This window comes from Limanda limanda, chromosome 17 (genome assembly GCF_963576545.1).
Source record: "Limanda limanda chromosome 17, fLimLim1.1, whole genome shotgun sequence".
Taxonomy (NCBI): domain Eukaryota; kingdom Metazoa; phylum Chordata; class Actinopteri; order Pleuronectiformes; family Pleuronectidae; genus Limanda; species Limanda limanda.
Genome location: NC_083652.1, coordinates 8,131,543 through 8,156,594, shown reverse-complemented (window position 1 = coordinate 8,156,594; position 25,052 = coordinate 8,131,543). Strand labels below are relative to the sequence as shown.

Genomic DNA, 25,052 nt, shown 5'->3' with positions numbered 1-25,052 from the left:
CAGTCGCTCTCTGCAGCTGTGCGCTCTGCTCTTCCTCCTCTCAGTCTGACTTGCCTGATGCTCACAAGCGAAGCGAAATACGAGGAGCTGCCTCCCATTCACAGCTTCTGGGGGACTGTAATGGATGGAGGGGTAAGTGTGTGTGAGAGAGGAGGGAGATATGTGAGGAGAGGGAGGGAAGGGGGCAGGGAGAGAGGAGGGGAGAGTTACACAAGACTGCGCTTGTGTGGAGAGAGAAAGAAAGAGGGGGATGGATGATGTGGGCTACCCTTCAGTGCATTTCATTTTAATCAGCTTGGGGCTTAACTGATGTATTAATTAATTAGTTAATTATTATATTCATTCATTTCTCTGAAGGTGCTTCCATTGCATTTCCACTTTAGCTGATCCTCCAGTGTGATGAACAGTCCATAGACTCGGAGATCGTAGCATCTTTGTGCTGTTAAGTTAGACTGTGCCATCTACTGGATGGACGACCCATGTGCATATTTTGTCTAATACCTGCTCTAGTCGGGCCACATGAAGGACATTGACTAATTGAATTGTAGATACGGCTCCAGCAATTGCCTCTGCTTCTGCTCAAACCTGTGCCAAATTGAAAGCTTTCAAATTGAGGTAATAATGTCTTGTACTTTAACTGTACTGGAAAATAACTTACAGTGACCGACTCATTAGAATTTTAAATAACTCCCTGAAATGTTTTCATTTTCTGGACTTGTTGCTTAAGATAGATACAATTTACTGCTCACTTGTCTCCAGGCTTTATCCATTTTAGGTCAGACATTAAATCTGTGCTTCTCCTCTTTCCTGTGAGGCCCTTGTATTGATTTCGACATTGGATGGCTACTACAGTGGAGCGTTTCCTGCACTAGTACTCTCCCAGAGGACAGTCGTAAAATGGACAGTCCGCCCTTGGATCCCCATTTGCCTTCAATTTAATCATAGAGGATCTATATTATATGTAAGTACTACTATTACTAGCAAATTGAGCTTCAGTCATGATGTAGTATGAAGACGTCCTTGATTTCTTTTCACTGCAGCTCTCATCTCAAGTGCTTTTTGTTCCGTTTTGCGATTTGTTTTGTGACCTGCAGTCTCTGTTGTGAAAGAGGTCTGCAGACATCCCTAAGTCAGTTCTGTTCATCATTTATTGATGAAACGCTCCCGAAGATAATCTTTCTAGGTATTTTGAGCACTTTATAAATAAACTATGTAAAAAATTGATTTTAGATCTTGGTGTTGCCCAAAGTGTTCTTCCTTTTTTAGTTGCTGTTGAGGAGGCAAAACACTTGAGAAAATGTTTAATTAAGCAACAGTTTTATCTTTATATTGAAATTTGCACAGACAAAGATTTATGGAGAATCTTTAATTGTAAACTCACAGATGTCAGTTGTCAAGTTTCTTTAGGTCAGTTTATTCACACGTCAGCTAAGGCAGACATTTTCTGTGAATGAAAAAGGTGTTTTCCTCATCGGTCCGTTAACTCCAGTCAGACCTTCAATCAATCTTAAATGATGCGTAGAGTTTTACATCACTGTTCTTACTGGCAGTAGTAGATCTAAACAAAATGCAAATTCTCAAATTTAAAGACCATGTTCAAGGCAATAATAAACTGTACATTATTAATAATCACTTATTCATTCAGTGTTTTAAATACTGCTCTTCGTGTCCCTGTGGTCACATGTGTGTCTCTAGCTGGTTATTTTATATTTCTTTGTAGTCAGTGTGTGTCCCTTTTGAGTTGTTTTACATCTCTCTGTAGTTTTTGCACGTCTTTGATGTTCTACATCTCTGTGGGTATTATGTGTCTCAGAATTTCTGCATGTATTCGTCCTTGTTTGTGGTGTTATAGCAACTCTCTGGCCGTTTTTATATTTTTATATTTTTTGTCTTTGTGATCATTGTTTCTCTTTGTTGTCATCTTGTGTCTCTTTCACTTTAACTTTTTTCCTTTTTTTATTTCGCCTTCACTATTGCCCTTGTCCTCTAATAAGGGGCTGCTAATTCTAATCACGCAAATTTGACTCTATCTCCATGAAATGACATGCCACCACACAGGTTTCGGAAGCTCACAGCAGACTTCTGTCTCGATAGAGTGAACTCATACACAGCCGTGATCCTCCAGACATCTGAGGATTAGATAGTCGACGGCCAGAATCACCATCTGTTGTGTTTAAGCATCAGACTTTCCCAGTGAGAGGAATCCGAATCAGCAGAACACAGACAATCACTGAACCTTGGCTCTCTGCTGTAAACAGTTTTCTTCGCTTCCATTATTAGATGACGAAAGACATTCGACTCATATCCAATTTGTGGTGCGTGAGGCTGGGATTGATTCACAGGAGGAGGGGGAGGGAACAAAGACACGCTGCACAGACTGAATTATTGATGAAGAGTTATAGACCTGATAATCATCTTGGTCATGTGATACACAGACATTAAATATTAGCCTGTTTTTCCAGTTTAACCTCTATCTTATAGCTGTGGTGTGTGTGTGTGTGTGTGTGTGTGTGTGTGTGTGTGTGTGTGTGTGTGTGTGTGTGTGTGTGTGTGTGTGTGTGTGTGTGTGTGTGTGTGTGTGTGTGTGTGGTGTGGTGTGGTGTGGTGTGGTGTGTGTGCATGTACAAATATGCTCACTCCTCTATCCCCTCCACATCGAGGGCAGATCAGAGCCAGCGGCAGAAGACACAACTTGTAGAGCAGGAGTCACGATGTCTACGACCTTTATGTCCCAAACACTCAGCTGACTGTGGGGACTGATGGAAAGTTGAGCCATACATCGGGCTCATCTAAATTTAATTAGCATTTAAGATTTAGAAGATGAACTTGAAGTAACACCACACTTACAGGATGTCCTCTCTGCTTCGAATAGTTTAACACACACATCTCAGTTTTTATTCATACCAATGATAGAGGATCCAAGTAGAATTTTAATGAAATAAAGGTTTTCACAACAAACTTGTGTCGTTTCTGTTTCCCGTATGAATCTTGAAAGTTTCACTATATTTTTCTTCTAGTCATTCTCTCTCCCTCTGCAGTGGCTCTTAACCCCCAAGGTTTAGATCCACAGTTTGACAATTTCAAGTTGTTACTTACTTCCTAATCAGTACAGCTACACCATACCAATATATCATACATATATATATTTCTAATCTTAAATAAAAACCTAAGTATACAAACAACAATTGTACAGTGTTAAAGCTATTCCCGGAAAGAGACATAACCTCATAAAACCTAAAAATCTTGTATTTTTATTGTAACTACCTTTTGTTAAAGTATTAAACAACCAAGATATCAAATGTAGACTAGAATGGCACTCAGTTGAATGCATACCGCCGCCAAGCCCCAACAGTCGCCTTAAATTCAATCAAGCTGCAATAAAATGTCACACACTGATAGATATCAATCCCTAAAAATATGCCTTGTTTTTTTTTTATCTAGACCATGAATTATTCCCAGGGAAAACAATGAAAATCAACACAAATGGCTTCTTCCCTGACCTATAATGAATGTATCCTTTTGCCAAGTTTTATGGAAATCTGTTCATTTCTTTTATGTAATCCTGTTTACAAAGAGACAAACAGACAGGTTAAAAGATATAAACTCCCCGCAAGACTTAATTAATGAGCTATAGCTTCCTTCTGTTTCCTTATGTCCTTATGCTATTATAGTATTAAATGTTATAAAACTTCAGTGAATCTGATCTGTCTCTTATCTGTCTCTTGGCTACACCAAAGCCGTAATGTAATTAATTTTATACCTGACTTGAAGTAACTCCTCCAGTTGTAATAATTGGGTTTAAGGTAGATCCACTTCATCAGGCAGATTAATCATCACACCATCATACATATTTAAACAGAGCATTTTCAAAGCTGTCATCTGCTTGGGTCATCATCATGGATATATGAAAGGAACAGGGACATCATGCATTCTAAGACCTTTTTTTTTTGCATTACTTCACTCTCTGCATTTCAATGATACTCGGTTTTCTGAATTAATTGGTTCATTAGTGAAGGCAATTAGGAGAGAGGACACGGGGCCTGACTCTGATGCGCTTTTTACATGTAGACAAAGTCAATGAGCGGGCAGATCTAAGAGTCTCTCTTCCACATCAGAATCATCTGGAGGGCTGGTTTGAGTCTCGCTCTGTTGCGCTGGAGCTGCAAACAACTCACCTTTTAATTATAAGGAAAAAGCTTGTCAGTGGAAATAAAGTTACTTTTACTTGCTATTTGTAAAAATATGTCAAAGCCACAACTCTGAAACCGGACATAGGTCTCTAAATATGAGCTCTACTGTAACATGTGTCTGGCTGTGGAGAGATTTAAGTGTAGTGTATTTACTGAACTATACTTAGGCTCTTGAGGGAGATTTAGATTATTTGTTCATGTAAATATGACATTTACCGAATGAGATTAAGGTTAACATTGTTGCGTTTTGGTTCCTGTTTTTGCTACTACAGCATAATACCTTTGGCTTCATAAAAAAGATGTAAGGTTTATATATCCCACAAACGTTCAGATTATTATTGTGACTGGTTTTGTTGGGGATAATGAATTTGTATTGAAGAGGCTATGTTTTTTGCAACAGAATATTAGAAAGTTCTACACACATTTTCCACATGGAGGGAGGTTTTGTTTTACTGTAAAAGTGTGGATAGATTACCAAACAGTGACATGTTTCTTTTTTGAAAGTCACAGAGGTTATTCAATAATACTATCAAAACGAACCCCAAAAAGAAGCAAAATAATCACGAATGGGAGCAAAACAACCATAACATACAAATTAACTGAAAATGGGAGCAAAATAACCACAAATAGATGCATAACAACCACACAGAGTTAAAATAAATACTAAGAACTAGGATATAAATAAATGCACTCAATGCAAAGCAACCAAAAATGGAGGTAAAATGAAGACACAAAGAAAGAGATGAAGACACAGGCAAATGACCGCAAAGCAATCAGAGACATAAACAAACACAAACCATGTGTATAGGGGGATGGAGGGCCATTAACTGTCTATGCCCAGGGGCCAATCTTAATTTTCCCATGTGCATGTATTTCTGAAACCTTTGTGTTAATTCAAATATTATTGTTTGGCTTTTAAAACAAAGAGCCTTATTCAAAGTGCTGGGCTATTGTATCCAACTGCACTCTTACATAATTGAAAATAGCTTCTTAATGTTATTTACACGTAATGAAATGTATTGCGATGATTTTTATTATCGCTGTTGTTATGCTTCTCATTGTTATTTCATGAACTCTCGTCTTTTATTATTTATTATTTGCGTCCCTGCTCAGGACGGGTCCGCCTGCAGCGGGACCCAGAATCCTCTGCGCCGAGGCAAGATGGAAGAGCCCAGCAGCTGCGGGAAAACAATGTTTTGGCTTTAGATGTTGAAACGTGGAGCTGAGGGCGAACCAGGCGAGCCACGACCACGGGCCATGCTCCCGCGCCGGTAAGACTCACACACAGAGCCGGGGTTCGGGGACGGAAGCGGCCGCGGGGCTCGGGGTGAACTCCTCGCACGGGACAGACAACAAAGCGCAGCGCTAGCTAGCTGCTAAGTTAGCCCGCCGCGGCTAGCCGGACGAGCATCATTGTTCGCTGGAGTTGTGCGGGCCGTTTGTTGTGGGTCGTGCCCGTGTGGTCGCTCCATCACCCACACACTCGCTCACTGTCCGGCACACGAAGCCAGCAACTCGAGGGAAAGCTACGATAAGAGCCGGCACACACCAAGTAAGACCCACCAGTCTCTTTTGTTATTAAGCTTAAAAGCAGCGATCGTCATTTTTCCTCGTTTCCCCCCACAGCTCTCAGGTTTGGTCCGTCTGCTCTCCTGTGTGTGAGGGCTGATCTGCTCCTAACATCACCAATGTTTCCTCTCGGGCAAGAAGAGTGCACAACTAACTTTGTGGGCGCTTTTAAGACGCAGACTTCACGCGTGGCTGTGCGGGCTGTGGGCTCATTGTTTGCTCGCTGCTCCGCGGTGATGATCGGCGCCGCTGTTATTGCATGGCCATATTAATTATTGCCTGATCCTGCATCACAAAGAAGAAGGGCCCCGCAAGAGTGGTTAGCCGGATCGTTAGCTAGGTGGCTAATTGCGATGAAGCGTGGTCGTTTTTCACAAGCCTTCTTGCACCACGGGGCTCTGCCGGGGCAATGTTCATCTCCCGAAAGGCACTCGAGAAAGCTGCAGGGACACACGGCTCTGGTTCGCGTGTGTAAAAGTTTGCTTTGTGTTAGCTCAGTGGGTTATTGCTGCTAGCTCACCATCAGAGCTCAAGGCATTTTGGCAGCAAGGCAGACAGCTCTCATTAGCCGGATGGCTCGTTCATGCGGTGGCTTTAAAACTAACTGTAGATGGCTTTTAATGCAGCCTCCAGGAAGCCGTGTTTAATCACAGCCGATCACTTTGCATTGAATGCGCATATTACCACGTTATATCACTCCAGCAAAGAGCGTGCACTTGATTTGTGGTCACATTTGCACCACCAGCCATTCGTCTGTGTCTGTGCCCTCTCATTGGCAGATAAGCCCATGCAAATAGGATGACTGGGTCAGAGACAGGTCCATCAAACAGATTAACACACAACTCCAATCCTCTCATTCCTCATCTCATGTTGTGTCTGGCGCTGCAGTCACTGTGACCTTTTCTGCCCCCGTGAAATACTCCCCATGCACACTGTAAGCGAACAGAGAGAATTTTGTACAGTGCAGCTCCGGCGTGTTTCTCTTGTCTTTGTGCCAGACTGTAGCCCCTTTGTTGACCCACAAACCGTCAGTTTTTTAATCCAACTAAGCGCCCAGTTGTGAGATCAGAGACCGTGACAATGATTCCTGAATACCAAGCTTAACAGGCGCTGTAATTGTTTTCTGATGTTTGTTATGTGTGTACCTCACAGGTTGATGACCTCCTACTCGTGCCTGCTTTAAAAGGCCACCTAATGACCTGTTTCCTACTTTCCTCACAGGATGACACTTATTACCAACTCATAGTTTTCCTGCCTGCCGGCTTTCACCATGAACATCATTCAAGACAAACTAGGAAATGAATTCCTGCGCTCCAACGGGGGTATGGACTCCAATTTCGGCCCTGGCATGATTATGTTCAGCCATCTCCCGCCGGTGACCAGCTTCACCCGGCTGGCCGCCCACTCCGTCATGCAGGACTTGCCACCGCATGAGATGATCCTGAAGAAGGAGCGCGACTCACCTGACTGCAGCATGGGCACCCAGGGTGGCTTCGGCTGTGCAGGAGTGGGAGACTATGTTCACTCGATGGGTATCAAGCAGGAGAAGATGTCAGAGCATGATTATCGCCTGCCGCTCTACCCTGGAGGCCATGGGAAGAGCACAGATCTGCTGGAGGTGACAGTCAGTAACAACCAGAGCCTGCTGGTGCATGACCTCAACATGGGCAATGTGAGTACCTCTGATGGGAGATCAAATTGTTGCCTGGAGTTTTATCTATGTCTGAATAAATGGCTTTGCTTACAAGTAGGTATAATTATTTAAAGTCTGATTTATCTGCAACTGTTTCAGCAATTAATTCATCGTTTAACTTTTATTTTCCAGGAAAACAATGCAAAATATTTGAGCATTTACTAGACTTCCAGTTGACTAGATTTCCACTAGACTGGCAAAACAAGACATTTGAACATGGCCGCAACAAATTATCTTTTTCTTATTTAAGATTTTTCCAATTAATTGATTCTATTGATCATTTTAGGAAATGGTGAAAAATCCTAAAGCTAAGGGAGAAGTTTTCACATTGCTTGTTTTGTGTCACTATAGCTGTCCAAAACAAAAACAAAAAAATGTATTATTAATATAATTAATAATAATATTGACCAATCAAGAACATAAGTGGAAGCCTAAATGATGATAAAATGGTTTGGTGCCCCTCTACAAATATTGCTCTCTCCTTTTCTGATACTCACATACAACCAAATGCTATAATTTCAGATAAAACAGAGAAAGAGATAATGCTGAAATCATGCGTTTACCAAAGAAGAAGTAATACAATATAAACTGTAATGGAGAAGAATAAGTCATATTTTAAATCCTGAACAGGAAGTGACAAACTAGTTGAAACTAGTTGTTGACATAATTTCTACGGATTACTTGAAATAAAAAAATACAGACGAGCACCCTTTCATGTCTCCTTCCGTCCCTCTCTCCCTCCCTCCCCTCCTTCTGTTTCTCTTTCTGGGTAGAAGGATGATGTCATCAGCCTCAGCATGAATGAAAATGTCTTGGCAAGGACACAGCTGTCTTGTTTAAGCTTGCAATTCATTGCCGACATCTTTTGTGCTCATTCAAATAGAAATACACACAACCACACTCTCCCAACAATAGCCAGTCTTCCGAGGTCATCAGGGCTGTAGATAGAAGTAGGTTGAAAAACACAGGGAAATATAGTCTGCACTGTGCCACTTTTTTATTTTGATATGGTCTACTACGGATACTTGATCACCTAAAGAAAACATCGATTTAAAAATATTCCATTAAGCTGACGCTGTTAGTATTTTAATTTTAGATTAGTACTGCAACTGAACAATTATTTTAATCATTGATTAATCTTATGATAAATTCCTTAATAAGGAATAATTTATTGTTTGGTCAATCAAATATCAATTTCTGCAATGTGCAAAGCGACTCCCTAAGATTTATTGTTCTGTCCATCTAAAAATCCAAAATGTTACGATTTTCAGTATACAGATGCTACTACAAATTATTTTTATCGATTCATCTCCACATTTTCTGGGTTAATTTTTCAATAAAATGCTGCCAAAAATCTCCATCACGGTTTCATTCAGCCCAACTTGATTTTTTTATAAATGTGCCTGTTTTGTCCAATCAACAGACCAAAATCCAAAGATATTAAATGTACTATTGAGTAAGCCTAAGAAAGCAGTATTTTCCTTTTTTAGTCAAAGCAGTGTTGCAGTTCTTAATTGGTTTATAATAATATGAAATAAAGAAAAGCAGCAAATCCTCACTTGTATGATGCTAAAAGTAGAGAACATTTAGCATTTTTTGTTTTAAAAAGGCACTGGTGATTTAGTAATAAATAGAAAATTGTCAAAGAATAAATTTGAGAGCTACATTGATTAAATATGCGCCGCAGCATGTTTTATTCATCTCCTGCAGATTCAGCATTTTTTTTCTTCATCCTGTTTTTAGCCAAAAATGTTGGTCTTTTTTTTAACAGCAGGTGCACCAGTATTTGTTTCGGCATTCTCCGTATGGAAATTAGCAGCAGAGTGTTAGCTGAGGGAGAGATGGCAGAGCAGGAAGCTAAACTGAAAGAATAAAAGGAAGATCAAGGCTTTTTTCCGAATTAACAGATTGTTTGCGAAGAGTTTTAGTGAGCAGTTATTTATTTTGTATGTTTAGTTTAGAATATGAGGTGAGCAGCTTGTATGTTTCTTTTGTTCGAATAAGCATGGCTCTCTGAGTAAATTACAGGCTGCTTCTCAATAGAGGAGCAATAAATTTAAGGCTTTGTTATTCCGCCCACTAAAACCACATCTCGCATGATGAGTCTCCAGCCCACAACCAACAGACATTGTCCAAGTGTTTTCTTCCCTTTTTGTTTGTTTGTTTGCGTGAGCGGAAAAACACGAACTTGTTTGTGATAGTTTTCGACTTAAGGTCCTTAACCTTCAGTCAAGTGATTTCCTTGTCGTGGCCTGCTCTCACGGCCCTCTCCCTCTCCCTTTGTCATCCTCACAGCTGCCGAGTCAGTTAGGAAAAGAGCCTGCTGGGAGAAAAGGTCGAAGGTCAAACGGTGATGGACAGGAGGGTAAACCTAGAAAGAAGAGAAGCGAAGCAAAGGTTTGTTCATTTCTATATCTCTGGGTGAAGTTTACCATATACCCTTACCAAAGCCACTCATGTACTTCAGCATTTACACAGTGGTTATATTTAAAAATAAATGGTAATCCATTCTTGTTCTTTTTTGTTAATAACATCAGGGAATTCACTTTATATGTACTCATTGAACATAGAATAATTTCTGTGTAGGTAAAATGTTTCGCTTTTGTCTATTGAGGTCTAAAAACAATGTGAGAAGCACTATATACATGACCAGGGCGGGTGGGATCTCCACTGCCCCAAGCTGAGCGTTGTTGGTCACGATCAAGGTTTAAATGACCTCATGTCCGTCTTGATTTTGAACATTATCTCTAAGTAACGCCCTGAGGGAATCTCTTCAGATTTGGCAAAAACTTGGATTCCAGAGGGATTCACTTGAGAAGGATCCGAAGTATCTGACCCTTCTTTTTCTCCTGTATCATTCTACAGCATTCAATGATGCTGGATGGAGATGGAGGCAGCCTGTCACCAGGAAACAAGCCTCACATCTGTGAGCACTGCGCTGCATCGTTCAGAAGCTCCTATCACCTACGCAGACATGTCCTCATTCACACTGGTATGTTTCTGTGCTTCTTTCCACAACCACCACCATCATCTTAGTGTCTCTCTGGCGTGCTCGCTCTTATTTTTTTATAGTTTTTGCTCAAGGAAGAAAATGTTGATGTCATCAGTTAAATATGTAATGTCTCATTACAATTCAAGTTTTTACAACACTAGCTTCACATAGTTTTTGTGTGTACCTTACAAGAAAACAGCGAAAAAGCACCATCTCAGTGGCCCGTCCACAACCAAGTTTTGTCCTCGAAAGCAGTTTTCAGTACTGTTCTGCTTATTTTTCCACACATTTTTAATCTTGTGGTCACAGATTTGAACAGACCAGGTGTGGGTCAGCACCTTGAACATATATGACGTTATTTAAACCAAAGGAGAGGACAAAACACTGCTTTTTTGCTATTTTGTTCTCAGAGTAATGCAGATAAATATACTGTAAGCTGCAAACTTTAAAAGCCAAGTTTTAACAAGTCTCAAAATTAATGGACTGTGATGGAAACTGAGGTCAGTGTGACGTCGTACAAGCACAACTTATTTCTGTTTGGTGCGTCAATGCTCTCAGCTCCAGTACTGAATGTTGGCAACGTTGACTAAACTGCTCTTGAACCAGATAGTTTGTCCTCTTCTGCAGCAATGAAGAAAGATTTGACTCATCAAAGAAAAGTATTGATGGTTATGTAATGAAGTGAGCAGCCGAGTCTGTGGGTGGGCATAAATGATAGGGGTGGGAATTGGCAAAAATGTGACGATTCAATAGTATTGCGATATTTGGGCCACGACTCAATAGTATTGCGATTCTGCGATACTACAAGTATTGCGATTCGATTCTACAATATATTGGGATTCATGTCCCCCATATTATTCAAAGGCATTACAAAAAATGAGGAAAATACGACTGCTCAACTCACTTCAAATGTCACATTTCATTCTGTGAACAACATTGTCTTCTACACATTAACTGAAGTGCAAAAACTAAGAAAGGGTAGTGCAAAAACTTTGTCCCTGAACCTTCTGGACACAGGACCTTTGTAATTATTTTCTGAATAGGAGACCTCTCACATGAACACTGAGCTCCCAGCTCATAACTTACAGTTATGTAAATACAATACAGTAACATCAAGCAGACCTAATAGAGTAACATAAACCTGAGAATAATCATATAAATAAGAGTAACATAGAGCTTCAATCAAATTGAGAAAAATAAACAAATGTGTACTACTAGAGTCCAGTCCAGTTGGCTGCAAGGCCATGACCCAAAATGTTAAGTTCATTTGGGAATATTGGCATTTTTGTTCAGAAAAAGGAGTTGGTCAACATGCTCAGATGTTAAAGTGCTCCTCTGGGCTGTTACCATATCTCCTTCAGTGGAGAACATCCTTTCCGCATACACACTAGGTAACTTTTAAACTCTGAAACTATCCTTGTCATGCTTTGCCAGCCAGGGGCTGTTACATATATAATTGTAAATAAAGTATTAACAAAAAAAATTGCAATACTTTGTGCTACAGTATCGATATAATCGCGGGCGCAAAATATCGCGATACTGAACAGAATCGATTTTTTCCCCCACCACTAATAAATGAGTGCGCACATTATTGGCAAACGTACAAACACTTTTATCGTTATTAAATTCAGATATGTGACAAAAACCTTCTCTAAATTCAGACTATGATGCTGTGTAGATACATTTAAGTTTTCTTTCACAAGTCTGGGTTGTGTAAAGACTATCTCACAAATGCTTCTGCAATGCATTACATAAGCCTCATAACACATGCTCCATTCCAAGTGTTTGTTTATTGTAGGTTTAACTGTGTCCCAAATAATTAACACAGATGAAATATTACCTGTGACAGTAATAAAAAAATCTAAATAGAGTAATAATTATTGCTTTGGTTTGTGCTACGGTGTGCAGGTGCTTGTTGTTCTGGTCTTGGCTCCTCACAGAGGGGTATTGACCATCAAAGCGAGACCAGATTGTAACTGTGAGAATCTCTGTGGTTTTATTTCAGGTGAAAGACCCTTCAGATGCAACCAGTGCAACATGAGTTTTATTCAGAAGTATCTTCTCCAGCGACATGAGAAAATCCACAGTGGTAAGTATCAAAAGACAACTGCTCAAACCACCAGCCTGACAGACAGCCTGATGCAACTCATGAGTCATTGAGCGTTTGCAGCAAACTGGAAGATAAACTAACCCGGAGCTGTGCTGCTTTTTGTGTGGCAGGAGAGAAGCCATTCAGCTGTGACCAGTGCAACATGCGATTCATTCAGAAGTACCACATGGAGAGGCACAAGAGGACACATAGCGGAGAGAAGCCGTACAGATGTGAAACCTGCCAACAGGTAAATGAACTTAACATGCCCTCCGCTTTTGCTACTTATCTAAAGCATTACTTTACAGCAAATGACAAAACTGTAAAATGTAATACTTTATGTCATTACTTTAAAATAACATTTTGTTCTCTTCAGTATTTTTCTAGGACAGACCGACTGCTTAAGCACAAGCGAACCTGTGGAGAAGCCATAAAGAAGGGGCTGGATCCTGGGATGATGGACCTGGGTTGTGTTGACATGGGCCATGGCAGCTATGGAATCACTCAGGGAAATGTTGGGAGTACTGGCAGAAAGAGGGGGAAGTCTAAAAATGGTGGAGAGGGAGGGGAGCGCAGAAAGAAGAAGGGGGATGCAGGAGGGGGAAGAGTACCGCACATTCACGGTGCAGCGTCTGGAGGCTACAGCATCCATGACTACTCTATGGAGAATCAGACCGTATCTTCCTCTACCGAGCCGGGGCCCAGCATGCAGCAGAGCCACCATGGCAGAGCTCCAAAGATGGCCTTCAAGAGGGCCAATCGCAAGAGTCCGGCCAAAGCAAGCCCGTTGGAGCAGAGTGTGGGCATGGATGGACTTGGCCTCATGCAGGGTAATGGAGCCAAAGTAGGCACCAGCAGCAGCAACTACGACGACGCCATGCAGTTTCTGAAGAAGAGACGCTACCTTAACGCAGCAAACAATGCAAACCCATCAGGGCCTGTGGGGGCCGGGGTAACCAGCAGTGAGTACGAAGTCGGCGTTGGTCACTTGTCTTCCCAGCCATCTGTCGTACAGGGCGTCATTTCCAGTGTAATGGACAGTGACTTGCCACTGAGTCTCGACAAGTCAGGGATCCCTGATGAAGTGCTGCAGAGCCTCCTTGACCACTACTCCCAGAAACATGATGGCTCGCACCACGACGTTCACTTTGACCTCAGTGACCAGCACGTGGACCTTAACTCCGTCTCAGCTGACAGTCCTGACATCGGCCACGGCACAGACACCTCCAGCCCGTGTGGAGACAAGAACGTCATGATGCACGAGTACTCCCGCTTCCTGCTGCAGGCTTTGGAGCGCACCAGCCACACCACCAGCTTCCCTCTGGGCCCCGGGCCTTCCCCCTCAGGACCGTTCACCAGTTCCCACCAAGGCAACCCCCTCTACGCTGACAAGAACATCTACACTACGTCCCCGCTGGAGTGTGGGTTTGGCCAGCCGGTGGCCTCGCCTTCGCTGCCCTCATCTGTGCCAAAATCTCACTTTGCAATGCTGTCGGGCTCCTCGCCACAGCACAGCTTCCACCTGAGCGGCCTGGAGCCCACACACCAGCAGCTCACCCCGTCTCAGGAGCTCACCGACCAGATGGAGAAGCAGCACTCCTCCACCCCCCCCTCCTCCTACCAGATCAGCCCATCTGACCTGAGCAGCGATAAAAACCACCCGCCAGTGAAGAATGGCACGGCAGTCTTCCCTCTGGCCCCCTCGCAGAATCTGGCCCCTCTGGACTCCTCGAAGCCTTCCTACCAGATTGAAAACTTTGCCCAGGCCTTTGGCTCCCAGTTCAAGTCAGATGGCCGCGGCTTGTCTTATGGCACTGACTCTGGCGGGGAGGTGGATCACAGGATACGGACGCCTGTGTCTGAATTCTCAGGGTATACTAGTTTGTTATCTGATGTCAATGAGCCAGTAAGTACAGGTTCCAAAACTCCAACAAGCCAAAGCTACAGATGAGAGCCTGAGAGGGAGAGAACACACTGTCGTTAAAGCTGATGTTCTTATTTTAGCTTTTTAGTGCTCCTATTTTATTATTATTATTATTATTATTATTATTATTATTGTTATTATTATTTTTTTAAGTCTCTATTTTAATTATACGGATGCTCTGTTTTTGTTCCCACTCCTCTCCACAAAAAGCCTGCAAGGCTTCTTGCAAATGCATTAAAAAAAAAGTTTCTGTTATTTTTAAGTTAAATATGTACTGACTGTTTATTATCGTCATTTTAGTGACATTAGGTTTAGTCATTATTCATGAACTGAAAGAACTGTTTGTTTGTTTTTAGGTAAGAGAAGTAGTAGCGCCGGTCGTATTTCTTTTCCAACGAGCTGAAGTGTTTGAGCAATCAACTTTACAACTGTAAAAAAAATAACAATGGAAATAATGGCAGGGAATAGCCCAGAATCGAAATAGCAAAAAGAAACATAGAAGTTGTTGTCTGTTACAAGGTTAAAAGTATTACTCAGGAAAAAGTGGAAAAGGAGAAGCCTACGAGGTGAAGTGAGCGCGGTTTTCAGAAGTGTGAGGAATTTTCTTATGTTTTGTTACTTGTTGAATGAGTGTGACATAAACCGACTGCTGCCAGCTCACTTGAACACTGAAACACTTTTTACTTGGCTATATAGAGATTATGGTACTTTCATGTCAATGTGAAACTCATGTTTTCTTCAATAAGGGCCATATATATATATATCTATATATATATATATATATTTATAAAAATATATATTAATGTAAAATAACAGATTTAATCATTCTGGGGAGCTGCCAGTTAAGTACTGGGAGAACGAGGGTCGGTCCAGGGGGTAAATGTTGTCCGTGGTATATTTTTGGAGAACAAAAATGATGTAGGGCGTTTCTTTGGCCAATAGAGGTTGCTGTTGGACAGTGATAGAACGGCCTTCCCTTTTTCCTGCCCTCTTCTTCCTCAGTTCTTTTATTTCTTAAGAAAAAAAATATCCAATTAGCACTTTGAGCCGTTTTCGTACATCGAGTACATTACCCCGTCGGATGGAGGAAGCTCAAACGTCAGGAATGGACTGGCTTTTTGACTGAGACTTATTGTTTCTGTATATGCAGATGGAGGTTGAACATATTGTGGGTGGATGATAGGGATACCCTTTGTTTGGGTAGCATGGGCGGATGGGTTGGGTTGGGTGGGGTGGGGTGGGGGGGACGATATGTGAAAGTGGGATTTTTCATTAACATTTTCTCCTTTTAGGGATTAGTGAGGGAGGTAGGGGCTTTTAAAATATGGTGACATTTAATCGGGATAATGTAAATGTAATTCAAACCCCTAGTTTTAGTTTTTGACTTGTTACCCAACTTAGCAGCTTTGCTTTCGTAATTGAATTTTTGACAAAATGTGTTAGTGATCAAGTATTTCTTCAGCTATAACTGAGGCAGCCATATGCAGTAAAAAAAAAATGGCTGACCAAAAATTTTTATGCATTTAGACTTTTCACATGTGCTTGCAGCACCATGCATATTTGTCCCCAGTAGAATGAATTGGGTGCCTATATCTGAGAAGAGCAGGTGCAAGATATTGTCTAGTAAAATGTTAGATGTAACTTCTTGCTGATTTTTAAATGTATTTATGCTGTGCGTCTTTTTTTTCTTCGTAAAGACGACAATAATCGCGCTGTCTTCCATAGCTAGTGCTGGAAATGATATCACTCTGCTGAATGACTCTTCAGACCCCTTTACACCCCAATGGCCTGTTGATTTAAGCAATCATTAAACATGGTGCGAATGCAATACTGTAATATCTTAAAAAAGTGTGATGCCATGTCGAACGGTTGAGGCGTAAAGCAAGAAATCGCCTCACATATACCTCATATCACAATAAAGCAGGGACAGAGGAGTGAAGGATTGATGCAAGTAGCAGAGATGCTGTTTTATGTGTTTTTAAAAAAAAGTCTCTGTGTGACTATTTTTGTGAACATGACATTTATGTGACCCATTAAGACAACGTCGCCTCAGGGTTTCTGTAAATGTCTCATGCCAACCAGTGTTCAGTCTCTTCAGTTGGACCTCCTCTCCCCTCCACATCGTATTTGCCATATTGTTTCAATATGCTTTTTGTTTACAACAAAAATGTACAAAACACTACATCTTGCTGTACTTAATTCTGACCCCTGTATACATTTTATTTTACTATCTTTCTTTCCCTTTTGAAATTTTTTTTATCACCGCCAAATTTTGTAGCTGATGATATCTTCCATTCTTATGTTGTTTCAGGTTCTAGTGACTCGTTTCACAAGACTGTACTTGTCCAATGAATTTAAAATTGATTAGGGAGAAAACAATAAAAAAAAAACGTATCAACAAGTCTTTGTAGTAAGTGGTGTTAAACATGTTTTAGTGAAATGTATTTTGTGTTTACACTAGATGAAATGTGTACTTTCCTATCAGACAAGTTGATGGGGATATTGTTAAAGGCCGAACATTTGCTCGACTGCACAATAATGTGTTGGTGAAGCTTAATATAGCTGTATTTATTTTCACCACTGGGTGGTGATCATGTCTTCTTAAAGAAGAAAGACATCATTTTGGCTGTGGCCTCCGTGATTTAGTTATCTTAAGTTAACACTTAAGGAGTTAAATATGATTTGTTATATTAGTGCTGTTTAACTTTGTCTCTACATTTTGTAGATGTGTATATGTTAAACTTAATTTAGCTTTTTCAGGCCTGCTTTAATTTACATATTTGGGCTGAAGTCTTTCTTTTATATACAGTCCCTGACAAAAGTCTTGTCACTTATCCATTTTGTAGAAACAACAGCTTATAACCTGACTTTTTATTAATCCATTGGTTTTAGAAATGGCTCATATGAAAGCTAAAACCCTTCCAAATATGTTTAATATACTAAAATAAATTTGCTTCACTGAAGAAAGATTGATCATTTAATGAACACAGAAAGGTCAGATTTTGGCAAGACAAAAATGTTGTCGCCTACAGAGAGTAATGTGAAAATTGGACAAATAATTTACTTAAAATACAAAAATATGTTGCATAACATCAGTGAATTAAGTAGTGGTTCTGTGAGATCCATATTTAATATCTTGTATGACTTTCATGAGCTTGAAGGACTGCATCCATGCGGTTCGACAATGATTCATACAATTTATTGATGAAGTCATCAGGAATAGCAAAGAAAGCAGTCTCACATGCCTCCCAGAGTTCATCAAGATTCTTTGGTTTCGTCTTCCATGCTTCCTCTTTCATTCTACCCCAGACATGCTCAATGATGTTCATGTCTGGTGACTGGGCTGGCCAGTCCTGGAGCACCTTGATCTTCTTCGCCTTGAGGAATTTTGATGTAGAGATTGAAGTATGCGATTGGCCAACAAACGGTCCTCCCAAGCAGTTGTCTTGCAGGGTCTGCCGGACCTGGGCTTGTCAAAAACATCTCCAGTCTCTTCAAATCTTTTTCTTATTCTTTGTACTTGACGCTGAGACACATTGAAGGTGTCAGCCACCTCAGCAGTGGATCTGGTCTTCAGCCTCTTGATAATCAACGCTTTGGTCTCAGGGTGAATCTTAGGCATGTTGTCAGAGGTCAAGTTGCAGTTGATGTGAAGGTCTGGTGTGCTGGGGTTCTTTTTATACACACCCACTAATTGATTGATCAATTATTGATCACAGGTGAGGCTGTAATCTAGGATTGGGTGCATCATATGACAAGGCGACAAGACTTTTGTCTTTGCAAAAACTGACTGGGCTTTACCAAGCTGTGAATGTTAGAATGCTTTTCAGCAGTTTCGTTTGGCACCAAAACATTATTTCAAAAGCTGTTGGGATTGAAATTAGCCATTTCTTGTAAAAAAATTACATTACAAATATATTTGAGGGGCACTTAAGGTCAACTGCTACCCAAGCGACAAGACTTTTGTCAGGGACTGTATATACAACACAACATAAAACACTGATGTTGCAACACAAGTACTAACTAGACCTTCCCCTCTCCCATGTTTAAAGAAAAGATATTTATTCTTCCTTTCCCTTTCTTGGTTTTCTTGACCACTCAAATTTAAATCTAAAAATGAAGTGAAGATTCATAAACAATACCAATTGGTTGCACGTTGATCTTACTGTATGTACTAACTCTCATACAACACCAGGTTTTATTTAGTGATTTACCGTTTTCAATTTGGAACTCAACAGAGAAGATTTGAGTTCTTTTTTTTCTTTAATTTTCTTCCATGCAAATTTCTAAGAGCTTCCTATCATAAACTGGATTTCAACTCCACCAGTTCATTTTTAAATTCTCAATCAATATCAAGTAAACAATACCCACATGTCTCTATTTTGTTCTCAACTCTTATTCAACAGAGACATAATGTCTCTACCACAAATGATATTCCTCAGTTAAGGGTTAAAATGTGAGCGTATGTGTGTATGTAGAAGCTTTAATGACACCTCACATATTATCTGCGATATTGTGTACTAGTTATTGGAAGGTTTCATCCCATTATTTATAAGTATGTTACATTAACCAAAAAACTTAATGAGTAGATGCTTGCAAAAGAAGCAGGTTTGTTCTTGAAATGTAAAACAAGAACATTGCAGAAATGTGGATAAGCCAGTGAACAAATATTACCAAAAGGCGTGGAGATATTTGGAAAAACCCTGAACCAAAGCGGCCCTCGTACAGCCAACCCCGCATATCCACTTGAATTTAACCTTTAACTGGTAATGTGACATTGTCTAATTTCCTTCTCTGTAACTGCAAGGGGAATTAAACTTGCTTCCTGATATCAAATAAAGAGAAGCTGTCCATCTTCCCGTCACTGCAGAAATGAAACCTATGCCGTGAGGACCTTTGGTCACAGACATGACTTGCAAACTGTTTATGGACTTTGTGTACATGAGTTCACACCCAAAAAGCTGTATGATTCCTTGCCAATCCCACTCATCTGTTAATGAATGACTGCATTTTGTAGGTAATGGTAATGTAATACGTTGCCAAAGTTTCTGATATGTTCTGTTGATTTTCTTGTGTAAATAATAATTTATTGGGGCGTGACCAGGAAGGGTTGACCAATATATATATATATATATATATATATATATATATATATATATTCATATATGACCTGAATGACAAAGGTCTGAGGGGTTTTGGGTAGAACACCCCACAACAGAGACTCAGTCCAGGCCTGACCAACAGTTAGTTAGTTAGTTAGTTAGTCAGGTTTCTGTCTCTCAGTGCCTGTTGACAGAGTAGATGTGAGTGACTTCTATGATTATCGTCACAGCTGGGACGATATTGTGTACACAGTGATAGTGAATGAGGCCCAACAGCAATAAAAGAGACAGAGGAGCTTTGATGATGCTTTAATATGGGTCACACCTAAAGAGGAAAGACGACAGTTCATACGTGTGGTTTTGAGTAAACTGTTAATTTAGTAAGCCCTAACTTTTCATCACTAGTACCATCGTCATTACACAAATTAAGATAATACAATTATAATTTACTTACATTTTCCTGGTGTAGTGTAGTTCAGCGTAGTGCATTTATACTCTTTGGTCCAAAGAGTTTCATTTTATGGAAAAGCTAAGAATAGATTATCCTACACAACAACAAAAGAATCTAAACCGTGGGTTTGTATAATATTAAGAATGATAAGACTTCTTCCAGGAATCCTCTCCTGGAAATATGACGCCATTGGAATTAATGCTACTCCCATTATCTACATATTACGTATCTGTTGCAATATCTCTGAATATTTGCATGAGATAACAGTGAAGCCACAAAGGTGTATTCGTCAATACACTGCTGCTCTATATATATATATATATTTGTATTTCTGATATAAATGAAAGGTTACAGTAAGGAGTGAACCATCAGTTCAGTTGAAGTCCACTCCTTAGTTAAACAATAATGCAACCTGTTATTCATTATTCAAGGAACTGGTAGATCAATACTTCCTTCCTAACTGGTAAAGAGGTGTAACATTACATTTCAACATGCATAATGATTATAATTATTGAGGTAAGGAGCAGTTTTTTATAATGTACAATACACAAATAAGTCTTACAGTGTATATGAAAATATTGCAAAGCTCATGAAAAATCAAACGAAAATATGTGAGATTTGTCAGTTAAGAAAACCGCCACAACTGTTTGTTGATGTCGATATATATGAGGTTTTAGTTTTGTGATTGTAAGACGTTATTAATCAAGCACTTTCAACAGTTCCTGACTATAGTCACTTTTTAAAATGTACGCAACAGTGTGTTTGAAGTGGGAGTTGTCAACATGACACAATGCCTTATCCACTAATTTAGAAACAGTACCATTAGTCAATAATTTGTCAGAGCTCCATTAGAAAAAAAACAAAAACACTTCTTTAATAACAAGAGGAAAATGTTGTCAGTCATTGTTTTGTTGTTGTCATAATGATCAGGCTGGCCTTGTTAGGAGACATTCTGTGGGCCCTCAGCTGCGTCCTTTCAAAATTCATGATGCCATAGAGCTTTTGGCATCTTTTGGCATCTTCTCCATCTTTACTGCTCATCTTGCCTCTTTATTGATGCCCGCTTTCCCGTGCGTCATCCATAATAAAACAAATAGGAAAACTCATGGTCAGTTGGGTGGTAAAACTTTCACAATACATTCATGTAACCCAGTTGTAAGGAAAAGATGCGCCCTGGAAAATAGTCCCTGACGGTAAATATTTATAATAAATAGTTTTCTAAAAATAAAAAAAAACACTAAAACATTCACGCACAAAAGAGACAAATGTGTGGTAAGAGCGACATTCATGTATGATAACTTCAATCATTCGTAACTCCTCTTACAATTAAGCAGGAGGTGTTTCTGTGAGGATATGACAAGTTAAAAAAGATATTAGCTCCAATGTAAAACCAGGATCTTTGACTAAAGTCACCAAAGTTAATACATTTGAATAATAAGTTGGCAAAGAAGCGTCTGCCTTGTGCAAGAGCTCCAGGAGGAGGGGCAATTAAATTTACTGATTAACTTTCTGAATATGCTCTGTGGGATGTAAGCAGAAATTTCAAGGGAGATAATTTTAATAAGTTAATAAGTTAATTGTATCTGCAGTACAGTCAAAATATTATTGATTTATTAGCTATGAAAACAAATCAATTGAACTATAAAGCCTGGAGCCTGAATACAGTCTTTCTATCTGTCTTTCCACAATCACAAACCATTTTCATAATTGTTAATAAAGCGTATGGACATGCACACACCCTGGCCACTTTCTGAGTTGCAAAAATGCTACAGTCACTAGGTGAACAAATGCATTCAGAAAGGAAATCTTTAAATAACCTGAGCAGTTGACTGCTGAAATGGATTTAATGATATTTTTGCTTATGTTATGCATATGTTTTTTTTTTATCTACTGGTGAAGTGAAAACTTAAAAAAGACAAAAACATAAATATTTTACTCATATTGTGGCCACATTAGACTTTAAACATTCAAGTCAAATTATATTTATATAGCCCAATAAGATACAGACAAATAAACACAAAAACAATGGAAAGAACTTCATGAAAATTAACACGATTGAACAAGATCCATAGATATTAGACTGATTAGTCATCAGAAATTAGTAAACTTTTAACTATCAACTACTCTGATAATCAATTGTTGTTTTTAAAATGCTTAAATTTATTTGCCTCCAGCTTCTGAAATAGTTTTTTGCTCTTTTTCCTCAGTTATTTGAGTATGTTTGCTTTGTGGACAAAAAATATATATTTGATGAAGTCACTCTGGGCTCTTGGAGATCGTTTCACACAAATCATTGGTCCTTCCTCTCTAAAATTCAGTTTCTCATCATCAGTTTTCAAAGGGATGGTAGCAGCAAAGAGCTTAAACCAAGGTTAAGTTTAGTGTGAAAAAGTTGATTTGAGTGAATTAAAATTTAAAGCATTATTCAAAGGAAGCAAATAACAAAGGGGCGACAGCGATGACATGTTTTGTTTTTGCTTCCTTCATAAGGTTGTCTCAGATCTTACATAACCCCAGAACACATAACAGAATAATGAACAAAGATCCCTTCTTTTCATTTCCCAATGAAGCCAATTTAGTCTGAAATGTTTGAGCCCCTTCAGAAGTCCACAATAACAATAACATGAAAAGAAAAGAATGACCCTGAGGAGGATTTATTAGGTTTTTTCCTTCTGAAATGCTTCTATGCTCTTCTGTCTTCATTTTTTGGACAGTAACATAAAAAAAAGCTTTGTCAGGGGAAGTAAATGTCTTTGAGAGTGAATGTGAATCGCTGTGAGTCTAAACTTCAATCCACAAAACCTATAAGAAACACGGGTCTAACAATTCTTCACACTTCTTGCAAACCACATCCCACCACCACAGAGTTCCATTGCTTAAAAGAAACAAGCTATTTGAGTATAAAACCACAGAACTCCAATATATTTCAAAGAAGCATTGACCTGGTTAAGTTTCAAGATTCAAGTTTCAAGATTTTTATTGTCAAATGCACAGAGATAACATGAAGCAGTCACTGTCAATGAAATACTTGGGTCACAGGCTCCCTTTAAGCAATGCTCAGTAATTTCAACACAAAAAAATAAAATAAAAATTGAAATAGTATAAAATAGAATAAAAAAGAATAAAATAGAATAACAATAAAATAGAATATCAAAAATGTAAAAAAATGTAAAATAGAAAATAAAATATATATATCTAACTATATATATCTTTACAGATTAAGAGAAAAATAGAGCAACAATAGTTCAATTTGTGCAGTAGTGCAAATATTCAAATATTAAGGTCTAATGCTCGATGATAGAGGCCAAGTTTTGATCCAACAACTCAAAAAGCAACTGATCCTGCATCCTAAATAAGTCAATTGAACTGTAGAATTGGAATATTTTATTGAGAAAATTTAGATAGTTCACGTAATAATCTATTACAATGTAAAAGTAAGTAATATTTAATGGTAAAAAACATTATCATTATTTGATTTAACGCATTATTTGTATTATGGGTTGTTCATTGTTTGCCAGCTATTGTTGATATGATAAAATCAGGCAAATACGATTGGAATTTTCACGGTTCACTGAGTACATAGAAGGACATTGATATTTTTCTTAACTTTATAGATCGTGATGACCTCAATGTATCACAGAGAATGAGGACATTGGGTTCAGATATTAATTGCAGAAAAGATAAAGCCCGCAGCCTGCAGGTAGTGTCACCAGTAAGTCAAACGTGTATTTTTCTCTTTAAAATATTTCAACATCTACAATGGAGCTGTATCCACCAAAGGTGCAGCATTTAGTACTAATATGTATGAATCTCAGACAATGAATCCTAATAACTTTGGTGATAACTTGGCCTCTAGCGTTATTATGATTTTGACTGTTTAGATTTTGAGGGAAAACTCACAACTATAAAATGAATTGTTATGAATTTCTATATGTTCACTTTCCGACATCTATACCTACAAAACTACCGATTAACTACTAATAAGCGACTTACTACTAGTGCCATTTAGAAAATGTAAGTGTGCTATCAAGCTAAACTATGTTAAATGCGATAGTCTCAGACTTCATGTGTGAAAACAGCTTTGGTCTATGCTAACAACATTAGCAATGCAGCTCAGTTTGAGTTTAACCCCTGTTTTTCCGCTGTAATGTGAATATTGTTTATTATTGCAATCATACAATGTATTTATTCCAGCAGTCTACGTCATAATACGCATTTGTCTTGAAAAAGCTTTGTTTAGCTAAATAAATATCCTTGTGGATTTTTAGGGCACGATACCCGGCACTGACGTCATGGTGCCCTGCCCAACTGTTCTTGAGCAAGGCACTGATTTACTCTCCTTGTATATATAAGTAGGTTTTCAGCTAAAAATAGACCTGTATTGCACAGCACCTTTGTTTTTTCTTTTATACTGTTGGTGAAAGGTTTACAGTCACAGCTGTGACCGGCCCTGGGTGGAGGCAGAGCCAGTGCAGCTCCAGTAATGATGAGTGACAGGAGAGCTGGTCCAATCAGAGGAGGCACTAAAGCTTTTAATGCTGTCAGTGGCTGTAGCGCTCAGTGTGAACCACCTTTGTCAGTCTGGAGGAGAGGTCTGTACTGCACCGTTATTTTTACCCTGACAGCGGCTGGACACAGCACTTCACCACAGGCTGCTTCTCCACACACCTACGGGGGACTGGAACCATGTTTTTGTTATCTGTCATCTTTCTTCTGGCAGCTGTCGCCAAAGGTGAGTGGAGTTTACTTTCACAGTTTTTTTTAAAATATCAGACTGAACTGTTTATAACTGTGTGTTTCCATCCACATTAACATCCACTCAATGACAATTATGAGCTGAAACCTGTGAATACATTTTTAAGTTAGGTTAAGCTTAACTGATCACATTTAAATGTCAGCTTTGCCCTCTTAACATTCTGACATAGCACTGCATACACTATTAAAGTAAATGAATGAAATAAAAACTACTTAGGCAATAAAAATCTGTCAAAAAATGACTTGACATGTTCATTAACTTTGGCCACATTTTGTCTGCTTTACTC

The 25,052-nt window shown here is 39.3% G+C and overlaps 1 protein-coding gene across 1 annotated transcript; it reads left to right on the top strand.

Moving 5' to 3' along the window:
• The first annotated feature begins 5,352 nt into the window (after positions 1–5,352).
• znf281a (zinc finger protein 281a) lies at positions 5,353–14,574 on the top strand. The gene is made up of 7 exons (XM_061089989.1): positions 5,353–5,461; positions 6,981–7,431; positions 9,748–9,849; positions 10,318–10,444; positions 12,450–12,533; positions 12,665–12,783; positions 12,910–14,574. Exons 2-7 carry the CDS (start codon positions 7,030–7,032, stop codon positions 14,482–14,484), a joined length of 2,409 nt encoding a protein of 802 aa, XP_060945972.1. The 5' UTR covers positions 5,353–5,461; positions 6,981–7,029; the 3' UTR covers positions 14,485–14,574.
• The last annotated feature ends 10,478 nt before the right edge of the window (positions 14,575–25,052 follow it).

Bases quoted from the DNA above. Each gene is read 5' to 3' on its own strand.
- znf281a (XM_061089989.1), top strand. From the start codon at position 7,030: ATGAACATCATTCAAGACAAACTAGGAAATGAATTCCTGCGCTCCAAC. The intron at 9,850-10,317 runs GTTTGTTCATTT...ATCATTCTACAG, and splicing joins AGAAGAGAAGCGAAGCAAAG to CATTCAATGATGCTGGATGG. The intron at 12,534-12,664 runs GTAAGTATCAAA...TTTGTGTGGCAG, and splicing joins ACATGAGAAAATCCACAGTG to GAGAGAAGCCATTCAGCTGT.